Source organism: Ictidomys tridecemlineatus, chromosome 8 (genome assembly GCF_052094955.1).
Source record: "Ictidomys tridecemlineatus isolate mIctTri1 chromosome 8, mIctTri1.hap1, whole genome shotgun sequence".
Lineage (NCBI taxonomy): Eukaryota > Metazoa > Chordata > Mammalia > Rodentia > Sciuridae > Ictidomys > Ictidomys tridecemlineatus.
In genome coordinates, this window is record NC_135484.1 from 119,114,755 (window position 1) to 119,132,669 (window position 17,915).

The 17,915-nt window shown below is 48.7% G+C and overlaps 1 protein-coding gene across 13 annotated transcripts in view; it reads left to right on the top strand.

Annotated features, from left to right (window-relative positions):
• The window catches only part of Tnxb (tenascin XB), a 65,424-nt gene that overhangs the window by 37,415 nt on the left and 10,094 nt on the right, over positions 1 to 17,915 (top strand). For 8 of the 13 annotated variants that reach the window (XM_078020258.1, XM_078020249.1, XM_078020248.1 and 5 more), the window contains 13 exons: positions 1,099 to 1,386; positions 1,636 to 1,932; positions 2,462 to 2,776; positions 2,894 to 3,217; positions 3,635 to 3,958; positions 5,605 to 5,901; positions 7,728 to 8,060; positions 8,479 to 8,829; positions 10,631 to 10,963; positions 12,947 to 13,264; positions 13,680 to 13,988; positions 15,992 to 16,309; positions 16,522 to 16,830. In XM_078020258.1, coding sequence (XP_077876384.1) covers positions 1,099 to 1,386; positions 1,636 to 1,932; positions 2,462 to 2,776; positions 2,894 to 3,217; positions 3,635 to 3,958; positions 5,605 to 5,901; positions 7,728 to 8,060; positions 8,479 to 8,829; positions 10,631 to 10,963; positions 12,947 to 13,264; positions 13,680 to 13,988; positions 15,992 to 16,309; positions 16,522 to 16,830 — 4,116 coding nt within the window. The remainder of the gene's footprint in view (positions 1 to 1,098; positions 1,387 to 1,635; positions 1,933 to 2,461; positions 2,777 to 2,893; positions 3,218 to 3,634; positions 3,959 to 5,604; positions 5,902 to 7,727; positions 8,061 to 8,478; positions 8,830 to 10,630; positions 10,964 to 12,946; positions 13,265 to 13,679; positions 13,989 to 15,991; positions 16,310 to 16,521; positions 16,831 to 17,915) is intronic. The other 5 variants (XM_078020247.1, XM_078020250.1, XM_078020254.1 and 2 more) reach the window with 5 other exon arrangements.

Below are 17,915 nucleotides of genomic sequence, written 5' to 3' on the forward strand. Positions count from 1 at the left end.
AAGCATACAAGGACCAGTTCTTGGGTCCGATTACCTGCTGCTGGTCTTTCCTCTCTTTTCAAAATTTCTGCTTCTGTTGAATGGGGGAAGCCCCTTCCTGGAAGATGGACTATGGGAGACTGGGGCTGCTGGGAGAAGGGTAGTGGTCACCATCCTGCCTCCCTAGGCCTTGTGGGTTTCTCACATCTTGAGAGTTTCACCCTTTCCCTCCAACTCTCACCCCCCTCACCCATCTGGCCCCTCATCTGTTTCCCATAAAGGATTTTCTTCCTCCTCTGTCCTCCTGAAGCCTTGGGAACTGGGAACCAGAGGAGTCCAACCCAAATGTGCCCTATTTTGGGGTTCAGTCCAGGCCCTTCTCTGCCCCTGGGGCTTCCTATTGCCAGAAACCTCTCGCAATAACAATGCCGTCAGCGTCTTTGCCGTCCAGGAAGGCAGCAGGCCAGCTCCTTCCCAGGCCCCCAAATGGCTTCTTTGGCAGACATCAGATGCTTTCCCCATCTCAGTTCTCCCACTTTACCCTTCAATTCCTGCAACACCCCCAGGCACAGACAACCCCCCATTCCTCTAGGCCCTATGGGATTCTCAGTGCTCCTGAGTCCAGCTGGTGCAGAATAAGAAAGGGAACAGAGACGTGTAAGGACCACCCCTGTCATAACATCTCTCTTCCCCCACTGCTGTTTGCCCCCATTAGGGAACCTGTGCCCCACTTGGATTTCCTCAGGGGCCAGTCAGATCACAAAGTGTGGGCTCCTGGGTCAAAGGAAATAGAGACCAAGTCCATGATAAGATGCCCCCTGCTGGGGAAATAGTCTCTCAGAGATGGGAAGAGTCTAGACAGCAGAAAGGGTAAGATGGAGAGGGGAACTAGGGAATTTCTTCCCAGGAATAACACAGGGCAGAGGACTCTTCCCATGTTGGTCTAGTAAAGAGAAGCTCAGGCCAGTTAGAGATGGTGGCAAGGATGGAGGCTGATGGAAATACTCTGAGGGAAGCACTGACCACTTGGGAAGTTCTGGGGTTTTCCAGCCATAGCAAGAGACAGTCAAAGAATCATTTCAGAAAAAAATAATCACAGGAACTTTTCCTCTCTGTCAGCTGCCCGAAGTGACGCCAGCCCAGGGGCTCTACCTCGCCTTGGGGAGCTATGGGTGACGGATACCACCCCAGAGTCACTGCGCCTCTCCTGGACAGTCCCCGAGGGCCACTTTGACTCTTTTGTGGTCCAGTACAAGAGCAAGGATGGGCCCCAGGTGGTGCCCGTGGAGGGCCATGAGCGCTCAGCCACCATCACTTCTCTGGACCCCGGCCGCAAGTACAGATTCCTTCTCTATGGCCTCCTAGGCAAAAAGCGCTTTGGCCCCCTCACTGCTGATGCCACCACAGGTGAGGGGAATCCCCTGCAGAGTCTGATCCTTTAAGGCCCTGGGGCAGCAGGCAGTCACTTGGATAGCTGCCATTACCATTATTAGACCTCAACCACTTGGTCTCAGATCCAGCACCCTGTGCCCTTGCATGAGCCTGTAGCACCAGTCCTGTACAAAGCCCTGTCTCCAGATCTCTCCATCCTTCTCTTTGAGGTCACCAGCTTTCCAGAAACACATTAGCCATTTCTTCTCCATTTCTCTATCTCAGTGAGCCCGAGTTCTGTGGACCATACTGGAATAAAACCCCAACTAGGGGAGGAACTGCAAGTGACTGGCGTGACCTCTGACTCTGTGGGCCTCTCATGGACAGTCCCTGAGGGGCAATTTGACTCCTTTGTGGTCCAGTACAAAGACAGGGATGGGCAGCCCCAGGTGGTGCCTGTGGACGGCAGCCTCAGGGAGGTCAATGTCTCAGGCCTGGACCCTGACCGCAGGTACAAGCTGCTGCTCTATGGGCTGCACAACAGCAAGCGTGTGGGTCCCCTTTCTGCCATTGCCATGACTGGTAAGTGTGTGGTAACCAGAACACCCTGTGTTTCTTTTCCTCCTGGCTCTCCTGGTCTCACTGAGCCATAAGGTCTCTCAGCTTTCTGTTTCCCTTCTTTTGGGGAAAGAATGCCTCAGTATTTAAAGGCATCATTAAATCATCACAATGGTACTGTGATTACACAGTATCATTGAGTTTTGGTGAATGTGTAAGTCACGAAACCATTGCCACAAGGGAAATATAAAGCATTGGCATCTACCCAAATTTCCTTGTACCCCTTTGCAGCCAACGCCCTCACTCCCAACCCTTGGCATCCATTGATCTACTTTCTATCATTTTAGTTTTGCCTTTTTTGCATTTTGTTTTAACAGCATCATACAATACATGTTGTCTTGGGTTTGGATTCTTGCATTTGCATAAAGTTTTTGAAATTCAGCTACATGTATGAAAAGTTGACTCTTTCATTGCTGATCTCTTGCCCTTATCTCCTTCTTTCCCACCCTCCTCTTGAGAGATTTGTTCATCTCTCCCTATCTCTCTAAACCAGCCCCTAGGGAAAAAATTGAAGGTGATATCCCCACCCCAAGCCCTCCAACAGCTGAGCCCCACCTGGGGGAACTAATGGTGGAGGAGGCCACTCCTCATAGCCTGCATCTCTCCTGGATGGTGATCAATGGAGAATTCGACTCCTTTGAGGTCCAGTATGAAGATAGAGATGGTCAACTCCAAGTGGTCAGTACTGGGGGAGACCAGAGTGATATTACCCTCACTGGTCTGGAATCAAATCACAGATATCTGGTGACCCTATATGGCTTCCATGATGGTCAGCGTGTGGATTCTACCCACATAGAAGCCCTGACAGGTGAGTGAGAGGAACTCTGCCACTCTGCTCCCTTCCAAATGACTAGGGGGTCCAAAGGAGAGTAAAGGTCCTGCGAACATGGCCTCTCTTTCAAGCCTTCTCTCTCTTCATATTCAGTGCCTCAGGAGGAAGAGAATGAGCCATCAGAAGTACCCACTATGACCCCTGAGCCTCCACTCAGGCCACACCTCGGGGAGCTGACTGTGACAGATGCCACCCCTGACTCCCTGAGCCTCTCCTGGACAATCCCTGAAGGACAGTTTGACCATTTCCTGGTCCAATACAAGAATGGGGACGGGCAGCCCAAGGCGATGCGGGTGCCAGGACATGAGGACGAGGTCACGATCTCAGGGCTGGAGCCAGACCACAAGTACAAGATGCACCTGTATGGCTTCCACAGTGGCCAGCGCACAGGCCCCATCTCTGTCATTGGGGTGACAAGTGAGTAGATGCTGGGAGCCCCAGGGTGGGACCCACTGGGATGTTGACTCTCACTCTTGGGTAACAGCTGAGCAGGGAACAGTGGCAGAGCTTGGTCAGGAACCACAGACCTGTTCTTGGCTGAGGCTATGGCCCCCTTTATGCCTTCCCTGGGGTTGACCTCTGTCTCCTTCTGGAAAGGGAAGGGCCATAGGAATTTGTGCTGTGCTGGAAGCTGCCCCCAATTCCACCCAGCTGATTTTGAGCTTGGGCATGCTTGTCAATGAGCAGGGCCTCCCAGCCTCAAGGATGAACTTGGGCTTGTCTAAACTGACCTCGGTACCCCCAGTGGTGGCTGTGGCTCCTCCCTTCTTCTCCCCAAGACCTGAGCACACTTCCCAGGGAACCTGCCTCACCCTCTCTCTTTCACCTTCTCAGCTGCAGTGGAGGAGACCCCCAGCCCCACAGAACCCAGCACAGAGGCCCCAGAGCCCACTGAGGAGCCACTCCTGGGGGAGCTGACAGTGACAGGCTCCTCCCCCGACTCTCTGAGCCTCTCCTGGACTGTGCCCCAGGGCCACTTTGACTCCTTCACCATCCAGTACAAGGACAGGGATGGGCGGCCCCAGGTGGTGCGTGTTGGAGGAAAGGAGAGAGAGGCCACTGTGAGGGACCTGGAGCCTGGACGCAAGTACAAGATGCACCTGTATGGACTCCACCAGGGCCACCGCATGGGCCCTGTGTCTACTCTGGGAGTGACTGGTAAGTGAAGGTTAAGGGGTCTTTAGGTTGATCTCAGGGAAGTGGAGTCTCCAGTGTTTCCTCTGCTAAAGACCCAAGTCCCCAGAGCCCCTAGGCCTCTAATCCCCCCACCCCATCCTGTAGTGCCTTAAGACAGGTGTGATCTGGGGGCAGGGAGAGCAGGGAGAGCTAGTCAGACCTATCTGGGTGAGAGCCCTGGAGACTGAGGCCTCTAAGACAGTGATTCACAGCCAGTTTGTGGCTCTCTCCTTTCCCTCAGAGAAAATTTTAGAGAAATTTCTTTTTGTATTATTGGGACAAATTCCATGAAATATTAATTTATTCCTTTAACATATCCTGATGAAGCAAAATTTCAATCATATATGCAATGAGAAAGAATAATATGATGACCACTGGTATATTTGTCACCCTGCTTCAATTAAATGTCAACTCCTGGCCAGTCTGGTTAATTTTTGCCCCGCCCCTTCCCACCCTCTCCTACTAGAATGTTCTTTATTAGTGATTTTTTTCACTATAAAATTTATGTGCCATAAAATTCACCTGTTTTAAGGGTGCAGCTTATCCATTTTGGTACATTTACCTAGTTTGCAACCATCATCACTGTCTATTTTCAAAACTTTTTCACCATCCCAAAAAGAAATTTTAACTTCAGATGCGTTCCTATCCCCAACCCTCCTTCCCCACTTATCTATATGACTCAGGAGATTTGCCTTTTCTAGAATTATACAAATGTAATTATATAATTCATGTTTTTGGGGTCTGACTTCTTTCACTGTATCCCAGGGACAGTTTGACTTTCACTGAGCATGATGTTTTTGAGGTTTATTCACTGCAGTATTTTAAAACTAATCTTGGACACACTATATTTTTAATAAATATGTAAACATATCTTTCTTTTTAAAAAGGCTATTTTTATAGGCTGGTGGTATAGCTCAGTGGTTGAGTAGTAGCCTAGCATGTGCAAGGATCTGGGTTCAATCCCTGGCACAGCAAAAGGAAATAAACACACAAATAGGCTATTTTTTAAAAATATCCACAATGCAATTACCATACTTTAAAAAATCATAACAATCATTTCTTACTATGGTCAGTTATCCAGATCTCATAACTGTTGCTTTGCAATTTATTGCTAGAGCCAGGTCCAAATAAGGAAAACCATTGAAATCAAAAGAATTGGGTTGGGGCTGTGGCTCAGAGGTAGAGCGCTCACCTACTATGCGTGAGACACTGGGTTCAATCCCCAGCACCACATAGAAATAAAATAAAGATATTGTGTCCACCTATAACTAAAAAATAAATATTAAAAAGAAAGAAATCAAAAGAATTGGAATTTTGATTAGAATAGTCAAGAAAGGCCTCCAATAGGAGGTGATATTTGAGCAAAGATTTAAAGAAAGAATAGACATGAGCCATTCGTACATCTGGAGAAAGTCTTCAGGAGAAGTGAACAGTCATGCAAAGGCCCTGATGTAGGAGGCTGCCTGACATGTTTGTGGACTGTAAAGAGACCACAGAAAGACTTTGGTGATCATAATCAGAAATAGATTCTAAGGCCAGAGCTAGTCCACCTTCTGACCTGGATCCAAGAAAGCTGGGACTTCAACACCTCCTTCCAGCAACAAGAAATATTCTGTTTATATCTCTAGCCCCTGAAGAGGAGCCTTCTGATGCCCCTCCTCTGAAGCCACGCTTGGAAGAGCTGACCGTGACAGATGCCACTTCTGACACCCTGAGCCTCTACTGGACAGTCCCTGAGGGACAATTTGACCACTTCCTGCTCCAGTATAAGAATGGGGATGGGCAGCCCAAGGCTGTGCGGGTGCCAGGGCACAAAGATAGTATAACCATTTCAGGCCTAGAGCCAGACCATAAATACAAGATGCACCTGTATGGCTTCCACGGTAACCAGCGCATGGGCCCTGTCTCTGCTATTGGTTCAACTGGTGAGTAGATAGAAATATACTGGGCCCTGCCCCAGGTTGGATCCAGTTTTCCTTTTACTGTTAGTATTTTGTTTTGTTGTTGTTGTTTTGGTTTGATTTTGGGTATTTTTTTTTTTTTATGTATGTGGGATTGAACCCAGGGGCACTTAGCCACTGATCCACATCCTCATCCCTTTTTGAATTTTATTTAGAGACAGGGTCTCAGTAAGTTGCTAAGGGCCTTACTAAGTTGCTGAGACTGGTTTTGAACTTGCGATCCTACTGCCTCAGCCTTCTGAGTCACTGGGATTACAGGCATGTGCCACCACACCCAGTTGTTGTTGTTATTTTTATACTAGAGATGAACCTCAGGGAACTTTACTAATGGACTAGAACCCTAGTCCATTTCATCTTTTTACTTAGAGAAAGGGTATTGCTAAGTTGCTTAGGGCCTCGGCCTCCTGAGTTGCTGGGATTTCAGGTATGTCTTACCATGCCCTGCTTGGGTGTTTTTATTTTACTCCCTGAGACTGAGCCTCCTGAGCTTCTAGGATTGGTTCCACTCTTGTCTTCACTCCAAACCTTTGATGTTGCCTCAGCTCTCTTATCCTTTACACAGGGGTATTTTGGGTCCTTGAAGAGGCAAGATACCAGGGAAAGAACGGATTCGGGCACAGCCTGGGTTGACCTTAACCTCAGCCCATTCAACCTCAAAAGAATCACTCAGCCTCTCTGGGCTTCCCTTTCCTCTTCAAAGAAGGAATAGCCACACATCTTAAAGGGTGGGTGGGGTATGACTGGGCTCACACAGTGTGAAAGGTAACCACTTCCCCTTGAAGGTAATTCGTTCTTAAAGACTCCTTAGGACAGAGGCTAGAGTTGTGGCTCAGTGATAGAGTGCTGTCTAGCATATGTGAGGCACTGGGTTTGATCTTCAGCACCACATAAGAAAATAAATAAAAATAAGGTATGTGTCCATCTACAATTAAACAACTAAAAAATATTTTTTAAAAAACTCCTTAGGACAAACCTATTATCATTGATTTCAGTAGGAAAAATTATAGATGTTTCCTAAGCCCCCAAATTGATACCACTTATGCTGAACCAACACTGAATCCTGTACATTGTTTTACTATTTAATATTAGTCATGTGTGCAACTTAACAAGGCGTTTTCCTTTCACCAGTCACTCTGTAACATTGTCACTGATGCTTTTATTAGGCCTTATGTCGCTGCTACCCCTGAGGTATAAGATGCTTTCCCAAACAGAACAAATGAACATGGTGATTTTGTGATTCAATTCTCAAGGCAGATGAAACCCTATAAGAACAGAAAAGGTTAATAAAAACAAAGCACATGATTTCACAGAGGCCCAAAGAGCTGGTCTCAGTGGAGTGGAATCTTTGTCCTAAGTTAGCAGAACCCCTGTTAAGGTCTAGAAAATACCTGATTGCAAAAATGACCTCAGTCTCTCATCTCCTTACCCTCAGTGGTGAAATCAAAATTGGCTTCTAAAAATGCTTGGGAAAATATTGTAAACCAGAAGGAACATTAAAGGAAAATACTTGTAAAATAGGAGTCCCAATCCCAAGAGAATGTAGCTCCCAATATAACTTTCTGTAATGTTGGGTTTTGTCATAAAATGTTGTATCTAAGACACTAAACAGATGGGATTTGGCAACTCCTAAGGGACTGCATTGCAACTTTGCACAAGTCTGTGCTTTCTCCCTGGTAACTGAATATTCAAACCAGAGGACCTGCATAACCCTTCTAAGAGAAATCCTAAAATCCCTTGGCTTGAAGGAACCCTACCAAATATATCCACCGATTTTTTTTCTCATGATCCAGACCCAGAAAAGGATGAAATACTTACCGCAACTCTGACAGAACCACCAACCACAACTCCTGAGCCTTCTATCAAGCCACGCCTGGGGGAGCTGACTGTGACAGAGGCCACCCCTGACTCCCTGAGCCTCTCCTGGACAATCCCTGAAGGACAGTTTGACCATTTCCTGGTCCAGTACAAAAATGGGGACGGGCAGCCCAAGGTAGTTCGGGTGCCAGGGCATGAGGACAAAGTCACCATCTCAGGGCTGGAGCCAGACCACAAGTACAAGATGCACCTGTATGGCTTCCACAGTGGCCAGCGCACAGGCCCCGTCTCTGTCATTGGGGTGACAAGTGAGTAGATGCTGGGAGCCCCAGGGTGGGGCCCAGTGGGAGGTTGACTCTAACTCTTGGGTAACAGCTGAGCAGGGAACAGTGGCAGAGGCTTGGTCAGTAACCACAGGCCTGCTCTTGGCTGAGGCTATGGCCCCCTTTGTGTCTCTCCTGAGGTTGACCTCTGTCTCCTTCTGGAAAGGGAAGGGCCATAGGAACTTGTGCTGTGCTGGGAGCTGCCCCCAGTTCCACCCAGCTGATCTTGAGCTTGGGCATGCTTGTCAGCTGAGCAGGGCCTCCCAACCCCAAGGATGAACTTGGGCCTATCTAAACCGACCTCAGTACCCTCAGTGGTGGCTGTGGCTCCTCCCTTCTTCTCCCCAAGACCTGAGACACTTCCCAGGAAGCCTGCCTCACCCTTTCTCTTTCTCCTTCTCAGCTGCAGAGGAGGAAACCCCCAGCCCCACAGAGGTGGAGGAGACCCCCAGGCCCACAGAACCCAGCACGGACGCCCCAGAGCCCACTGAGGAGCCACTCCCGGGGGAGCTGACAGTGACAGGCTCCTCCCCTGACTCCCTGAGCCTCTCCTGGACTGTGCCCCAGGGCCAGTTTGACTCTTTCACCATCCAGTACAAGGGCAGGGATGGGCGGCCCCAGGTGGTGCGTGTTGGAGGAGAGGAGAGAGAGGCCACTGTGGGGGACCTGGAGCCTGGACGCAAGTACAAGATGCACCTGTATGGCCTCCATCAGGGCCGCCGTGTGGGCCCCGTGTCTACTTTGGGAATGACCGGTAAGTGAGGAAGGGACTGAGGGGTTATCTTTCTTTCCCTGTGGATATCTGTTTGACTGTTGGATTTTTTCAACAACTCCTGTGGGCCGGAGCCTTGGCCTTCCTCTCATGTCCTTCCTCCATTATCCTTGTCCATGGCCTATACCTATTGGTTTGACCTTTGCTCACTTTCAGCCATTTTCACTTTGTTGTGGGCTCTCTCTGACAGGCAGCCTTTGCCACCTCCAACAGTGATATGTGTCAGGCACAGGCCAAGCTGGATTTACCAGAATTTTTTTTCTTTCCATCTTAATTATGGGATTCTTTGTTATAACTACATACACACACACACAAAAGAAACAACCCAACATCAAGCCACATTGGGATGACTGAATAACTTAGTGAATAGCTTTAAAATGAGCTATTATACTGCTATTGAAAATGTTTTACATAAAACAATGACTTTATTATGTTCCATTGAAAACACAGAGGCCCAAATTTTTGTAAAGATGCTAATCACAGCTATTCGAAAATAGCAGTCAGGGCAAGAAGACTGGAAGAAATACATCCCATGGGTATATGATTTGTTAGACAGAATGGAGTGTTCCAGCATGTTTTATTTTTCTATTTTATTCTTTTCTGCATTGTCCAAATTTTCTTAAATGAGGGCATTTCTTTTTCTTTCTCTAGGCATTTTTTTATAAACACAAAGGTCCATTTTATTTATTTATTTATTTATTTTAGGATGGACCTTTGTGTTTTATTTATGTGGTGCTGAGAATTGAACCCAGTGCCTCACACATTCAAGGCAAGTGCTCTACCACTGAGCCACAACCTCAGCCCTCAATTATTACTTTTTATAATACAAAATTTATCTTTTAATATTTTTTCTTTTGAATCTAGGGTGCTTTACCACTGAGCTACATCCCCAGACCTTTTTAGTTTTCATTCTGAGACAGGGTCTTCCTAAGTTGTTGCCATCCTGCTGCGTCATCCTCCCTAGTAGCTGGGGTTATAGGCATGCGTTACCATACTCAAGCAGAATTTCTTTCTAAATCTACATTTTTATAGTGAAAAGAACTGTAGCAGCATTATGGAAAAATAGGAAAAAACTCATAATCCTACCTTTTACCCAATAACTGCTGTAAATAACAGTGTGAGCATTTGCCTAGCATGCATGAGCCCCCCCTCCAAACAAACCAAAAACTATGTGTATAACACATATTCCCTTTCTGCATTTTGCATACAAGTATGTGTTTTGAAGTTGCAGTCAAGAATATTCATTTAAATTTTGGCTCTTAATTTTTTGTACACAGTTACATTGTAATCATTTACCTGGCAGCTACACAACCTTTATTAATCATCATTTTAATGGTTATTTGATGCTTTGTGGTGAAAGCTCTGTACCAAAATTAATCATCTTTTCCAGGTCATTTGGTTTCCTGACACATTTTGCTGCCATGAATAATCCCATTATGAATTCTTCCATGCTATAACTTTTTCCTGCTTTTAATAATTTTCTTAGGACAGATGCCCAGGATGGGATTATTGGGTCAAAGGAAATGAGTACTATTTTGGCTCCTGACACCTATGTCCCATTTGTTTTCTGAAAATTTGTAACCATGCACCACTGCCAACAGGACAGGACCGGCGTGGGGGCTGGCTCAGCTCCCTCCAACTATGAATGACTGGATGGCTAATACCAAAGGCTACCCAAGCCTCTGAGCCTTTGACTTGAGAAGCATATCTCCTGGATGTACTTCTCCATATGTATCAATGACACTAGTGAAGTAAGTCACCTTTGCTTCTGTCTCTTCTTTAGCCCCACGGAAGGTTGTGGAGGAGACTCCCAGCCCCACAGAACCCAGCATGGAAGCTCCAGAACCCACCGAGGAGCCACTCCTGGGGGAACTGACAGTGACAGGCTCCTCCCCTGACTCCCTGAGCCTCTCATGGATTGTGACCCAGGGACATTTTGACTCCTTCACCATCCAGTACAAAGACAGGGATGGGCGGCCTCAGGTGGTACATGTTGGAGGAGAGGAGAGAGAAGCCACTGTTGAGGACTTGGAGCCTGGACACAAGTACAAGATGCACCTGTATGGGCTCCACCAGGGCCACCGTGTGGGCCCCATGTCCACTGTGGGAATGACTGGTGAGTGAGTGTAGGATGGGGCAGGACAGGGAAGAGCAGTGCTGGAAGTTGTTTGATTCTCCACCAGCTTCACAAAAACAAAATATTCCTGCGGGAATGCTGCTTGTTAAAGCCTGTTCATCTTGTTGAAAGGCAGATTTGTATTCATCAGGTTGGTGATGGAGCCTGATATTCTGCATTTCTATCAAAGTCCTTGTATTAGAACTGAGTGCTATAGTGCATGTCTCTAATCCCAGCCATTCTGTTTTGGAGACTGAGGCAGGAGGATCACAAGTTCCAGTCCAGCTTGGGCAACTTATCCAGACCCTATCTCAAGATAAAAAACAGAAAAGGCTGGGAGAGGGGCTGGATTTGTGGCTCAGTGGTAGAGCATTTGCTTAGCATGTGTGAGGCTATGGGTTCGACTTTTCAGCACTGGATCTAAATATATTAATAAAATAAAGGTCCATCAACATCAAAAATATATTTTTTAAAAACGCCAGGAGATATCGAAAAGGTAGAGCACCCCTGGGATCAATCCCCATTTCCAGAAAGGGAAAAAAAAGATACTTGTTAGATTTTTGCTACTACAACAAGTACCAGAGATAATCAAGTTACAAAGAGAAAAGATTATTTTGGCTCACAGTTTTGGATGTTCTAGTCTACATTCAGTTCGCCCATTGTTTTTAGTTCTGAGGTGGGTCAGCAGATCATGGTGGGAGAGGATGGCAGTGCAAAACCTCTTACCTGATGGCCAGGAAGCAAAACAGAGAAAGGAATGGCTGGGGCACCAGTATCCCCTTCAAGGGCACACCCGATGACATGAGGACACCCCACAGCCAGGGACCATCTCTTAAAGGTTCTACCTTCTAGTGTCACCACCCTGAGGACCAATTCTTTGATATGCGGGCCATTGGGGAACATTCAAGATACAGACTAGAGCAGTGCTCCTGATGCTGACATTGTAGGTCTCTGGGTCAGCCCTTGAGTAGCAAATTCCTCAAAACAAAGTGATAAGATCTTCTCTTGGAATTTTTGCTCAGAATTCTGCTTGCATCCCTGATTCCTTTCTGAGGAATCTTGTGGAGATTTCTCTTGGGTCTCTAGTGAAGTTAGTTGACTGGGGGCCATGAGGAAAGAGGGCAGGTACCCAGGGCATCTCCTTCACTGTACACCCCAAAACTTCATGGTTCAGGTATCATCAGACTTATGTCTCCAATAGATCACCAAACCTGTGGGTGGCAGGATCCAGGCCCTGAGGAGGTTGGATGAGACCTTGAAAATGGCAGACTGACTGACAAATTCCTGAGTAATGGGGAGCAGTGGGGAAGCAGGCCATAAACAAGAAAGTACAGCAAGGAGATGATTTTGTGATAGAGAAGCCTTGAGGACAGGCCAGGACCAGGCAGGGACTCCTAAGCCAGCATGTCCCCAAATACCAGGAACAGCCAAGACCTGGTGTGAGCTTTGAGGTAGAGAAGCCAGTAGGGAGGTAGTAATCCTGGTGACAGGAGACAGTGCCACTCTAGAGCCCTGCAACTGGAGGAAGGGGAGTGAGGCAGCAAGGAGGAATAGGAAAGAGGCTGGGAGGGACACTCTCTAAGTCTGATGGCAGCTGGGAGAGGGACAGGTTCATGGCACTCTCCAGTTTCTGGCTTGGGAGGAATGTTCTGAGGTTCTTTGGGAGCAAAGACCTGATCCAGGCGGATGAGGAGGTAGCCAGGAGACCTCAGTGGAGGGAGGCCCAGGGTACAGTGACCAAGTGGGCCCTTCTCAAGAGGCAGGTGCTGGAGGGAGGAGAAGTTATGTGGGTGTTGATAGATGGTGAGTGAGGGCTAGGAACGGGGATGTGGAAGGAGCAGGAAGGGGGACATGTCAGTGGTGCCTTGGACAGCATCACTCTGCTCCTTGGTGCTTTATATGTTGTAAGTGCTGCTTTGGTTGCTGAACTAAGACGGCTGAGGAGATCTCACTGTCCCTGTATGTGTGTGTGTCCCTCTGCAGAGGATGAAGCAATGACCACGCAAGTAACACCCACCACAACCCCCGAGCCTCCTCTCAGGCCACGCCTAGGGCAGCTGACTGTGACAGATTCTACCCCTGACTCCCTGAGCCTCTCCTGGACAATCCCTGAAGGACAGTTTGACCACTTCCTGGTCCAGTACAAGAATGGGGACGGGCAGCCCAAGGTGGTGCGGGTGCCAGGACATGAGGACGAGGTCACGATCTCAGGGCTGGAGCCAGACCACAAGTACAAGATGCACCTGTATGGCTTCCACAGTGGCCAGCGCACAGGCCCCATCTCTGTCACTGGGGTGACAAGTGAGTAGATGCTGGGAGCCCCAGGGTGGGACCCACTGGGATGTTGACTCTCACTCTTGGGTAACAGCTGAGCAGGGAACAGTGGCAGAGGCTTGGTCAGTAACCACAGGCCTGATCTTGGCTAAGGCTATGGCCTCTTTTTGCCTCCCCAGGAGTTGACCTCTGTCTCCTTCTGGAAAGGGAAGGGCCATAGGAACTTGTGCTGTGCTGGGAGCTGCCCCCAGTTCCACCCAGCTGATCTTGAGCTTGGGCATGCTTGTCAATTGAGCAGGACCTCCCAGCCCCAAGGATGAACTTGGGCTTATCTAAACCGACCTCAGTTCCCCCAATGGTGGCTGTGGCTCCCTTCTTCTCCCCAAGACCTGAGGACACTTCCCAAGAAACCTGCCTCACCCTTTCTCTCTCTTACCTTCAGCCCCCAGCCCCACAGAATCCAGCATGGAGGCCCCAGAGCCCACTGAAGAGCCACTCCTGGGGGAGCTGACAGTGACAGGCTCCTCCCCTGACTCCCTGAGCCTCTCCTGGACTGTGCCCCAGGGCCACTTTGACTCCTTCACCATCCAGTACAAGGACAGGGATGGGCGGCCCCAGGTGATGCATGTTGGAGGAGAGGAGAGAGAGGCCACTGTGGGGGACCTGGAACCTGGACGCAAGTACAAGATGCACCTGTATGGCCTCCATCAGGGCCGCCGTGTGGGCCCCATGTCCACTGTGGGAATGACAGGTGAGTGAGTGTAGGATGGGGCAGGACAGGGAAGAGCAGTGCTGGAAGTTGTTTGATTCTCCACCAGCTTCACAAAAACAAAATATTCCTGCGGGAATGCTGCTTGTTAAAGCCTGTTCATCTTGTTGAAAGGCAGATTTGTATTCATCAGGTTGGTGATGGAGCCTGATATTCTGCATTTCTATCAAAGTCCTTGTATTAGAACTGAGTGCTATAGTGCATGTCTCTAATCCCAGCCATTCTGTTTTGGAGACTGAGGCAGGAGGATCACAAGTTCCAGTCCAGCTTGGGCAACTTATCCAGACCCTATCTCAAGATAAAAAACAGAAAAGGCTGGGAGAGGGGCTGGATTTGTGGCTCAGTGGTAGAGCACTTGCTTAGCATGTGTGAGGCTATGGGTTCGACTTTTCAGCACTGGATCTAAATATATTAATAAAATAAAGGTCCATCAACATCAAAAATATATTTTTTAAAAACGCCAGGAGATATCGAAAAGGTAGAGCACCCCTGGGATCAATCCCCATTTCCAGAAGGAAAAAAAAAAAAAGATACTTGTTAGATTTTTGCTATTACAACAAGTACCAGAGATAATCAAGTTACAAAGAGAAAAGATTATTTTGGCTCACAGTTTTGGATGTTCTAGTCTACATTCAGTTCGCCCATTGTTTTTAGTTCTGAGGTGGGTCAGCAGATCATGGTGGGAGAGAATGGCAATGCAAAACCTCTTACCTGATGGCCAGGAAGCAAAACAGAGAAAGGAATGGCTGGGGCACCAGTATCCCCTTCAAGGGCACACCCGATGACATGAGGACACCCCACAGCCAGGGACCATCTCTTAAAGGTTCTACCTTCTAGTGTCACCACCCTGAGGACCAATTCTTTGATATGCGGGCCATTGGGGAACATTCAAGATACAGACTAGAGCAGTGCTCCTGATGCTGACATTGTAGGTCTCTGGGTCAGCCCTTGAGTAGCAAATTCCTCAAAACAAAGTGATAAGATCTTCTCTTGGAATTTTTGCTCAGAATTCTGCTTGCATCCCTGATTCCTTTCAGAGGAATCTTGTGGAGATTTCTCTTGGGTCTCTAGTGAAGTTAGTTGACTGGGGGCCATGAGGAAAGGGGGCAGGTACCCAGGGCATCTCCTTCACTGTACACCCCAAAACTTCATGGTTTAGGTATCATCAGACTTATGTCTCCAATAGATCACCAAACCTGTGGGTGGCAGGATCCAGGCCCTGAGGAGGTTGGATGAGACCTTGAAAATGGCAGACTGACTGACAAATTCCTGAGTAATGGGGAGCAGTGAGGAGGCAGGCCATAAACAAGAAAGTACAGCAAGGAGATGATTTTGTGATAGGGAAGCCTTGAGGACAGGCCAAGACCAGGCAGGGACTCCTAAGCCAGCATGTCCCCAAATACCAGGAACAGCCAAGACCTGGTGTGAGCTTTGAGGTAGAGAAGCCAGTAGGGAGGTAGTAATCCTAGTGACAGGAGACAGTGCCACTCTAGAGCCCTGCAACTGGAGGAAGGGGAGTGAGGCAGCAAGGAGGAATTAGGAAAGAGGCTGGGAGGGACACTCTAAGTCTGATGGCAGCTGGGAGAGGGACAGGTTCAGGGCACTCTCCAGTTTCTGGCTTGGGAGGAGTGTTCTGAGGTTCTTTGGGAGCAAATACCTGATCCAGGCGGATGAGGAGGTAGCCAGGAGACCTCAGTGGAGGGAGGCCCAGGGTACAGTGACCAAGTGGGCCCTTCTCAAGAGGCAGGTGCTAGAGGGAGGAAAAGTTATGTGGGTGTTGATAGATGGTAGCAGTTGGTAGATGGTGAGTGAGGGCTAGGAACGGGGATGTGGAAGGAGCAGGAAGGGGGGACATGTCAGTGGTGCCTTGGACAGCATCACTCTGCTCCTTGGTGCTTTATTTGTTGTAAGTGCTGCTTTGGTTGCTGAACTAAGACAGCTGAGGAGATCTCACTGTCCCTGTATGTGTGTGTGTCCCTCTGCAGAGGATGAAGCAATGACCACGCAAGTAACACCCACCACAACCCCCGAGCCTCCTCTCAGGCCACGCCTAGGGCAGCTGACTGTGACAGATTCTACCCCTGACTCCCTGAGCCTCTCCTGGACAGTCCCTGAAGGACAGTTTGACCATTTCCTGGTCCAGTACAAGAATGGGGACGGGCAGCCCAAGGTGGTGCGGGTGCCAGGACATGAGGACGAGGTCACCATCTCAGGGCTGGAGCCAGACCACAAGTACAAGATGCACCTGTATGGCTTCCACAGTGGCCAGCGCACAGGCCCCATCTCTGTCATTGGGGTGACAAGTGAGTAGATGCTGGGAGCCCCAGGGTGGGACCCAGTGGGAGGTTGACTCTAACTCTTGGATAACAGCTGAGCAGGGAACATTTGTCCTGGGCAGGGAAGGACCACAGGGACTTGTGCTGTGTTGGAACTGCCCCCATTTCCACCCAGCTGCCCTTGACCTGAGGACACTTCCCAGGAAACCTGCTTCACCCTCTCTCTCTCTTCCCTTCAGCCCCCAGCCCCACAGAACCCAGCACAGAGGCCCCAGAGTCCACTGAGGAGCCACTCCTGGGGGAGCTGACAGTGACAGGTGCCTCCCCTGACTCCCTGAGCCTCTCCTGGACTGTGCCCCAGGGCCAGTTTGACTCCTTCACCATCCAGTACAAGGACAGGGATGGGCGGCCCCAGGTGGTACGAGTTGGAGGAGAAGAGAGAGAGGCCACTGTGGGGGACCTGGAGCCTGGACGCAAGTACAAGATGCACCTGTATGGACTCCACCAGGGCCACCGTGTGGGTCCCATGTCCACTGTTGGTGTCACTGGTGAGTGAAAGTGGGGAGGGGCAGGGCAGAGCAGAGCAGTGTTGGAAGTTGTTTGATTCTCCACCAGCTTTACAAAAACAAAACTTTCCCAGCAGCAATGCTGCTTGTTCATATCTGAGTGCCTTGTGCATCTGAAGATTTGTATTCATCAGGTTGGGGCTGGAGCCTGATATTCTGTATTCCTATCAAGGTTTGTTGCCTCTGGTGCCTTGGTATACCTCCTCACAACAGAGCAATGTGATTGTCCCTTGCAATTCATTGCTGAGAATTTTGCTTGCATCCCTGATTCCTCAGAGAGGCTCCACCTCTGTGGAGTTTCCTGGAAGCCATGAAGAAAGAGGGAAGGTAAAGGGGCACAGCATCTTCTCTGTGCACCTGTAATCCCATTGTAGGATACTGACAGACCTTTGGTCTATGGGTATACTGTTTATTCCACAGTGAATTTCATGCCCTTATCCAGGCATTGTGGAGTTCATTCACCTGTGATGCATGAATGAATTTATGCTGCTTGTGGAGCAGGATAGTGAGTCATTTTGTAAGAGTGTTGGGAAAGAAATGGTTTAGGATACATGCTAAGTGTTAGGTGACTTGTGAGAGACTAGGAGGCAGGTTTGGCTCCAAATTGGATACTGTCAGGAAGAGGGCTCAACTTTATCACTGGGAATCTTGCCAAGTCTTATCTGTGGGGAGGTCTCTAGAGGGAGGCCAAAGCTGGGACTCTATCAGCAGCCATCACTCAGATTAGCTGGATGGGGCTGTTGGGTCATGTCTGTGGTTTGGTGAATGTTCAAGTTTGTGTGTGGAGACATGATTCCAGGCTGGCTCTGTTTTTAAGCTATTCTGGTGACAGATGTCTATGTGGATGACCCATGAAACTATCTATGCTCAACTGGACCACACAGGACTGAGCTGTGCCAAGCCAGCTTTGAGCAAGCAAGGTCAGCTGAGAGAGTGGGCAGCTCACATTGTTAGCTCACATTGCTGCTTTTTTCTCTCTCAGGGTAAAGTTTTGAAAGATACATATACAAGTTCACATTTTTGTTGGGCTCACATTCAGGGTGACAGGCAGAAAGCCAGAAAGTACA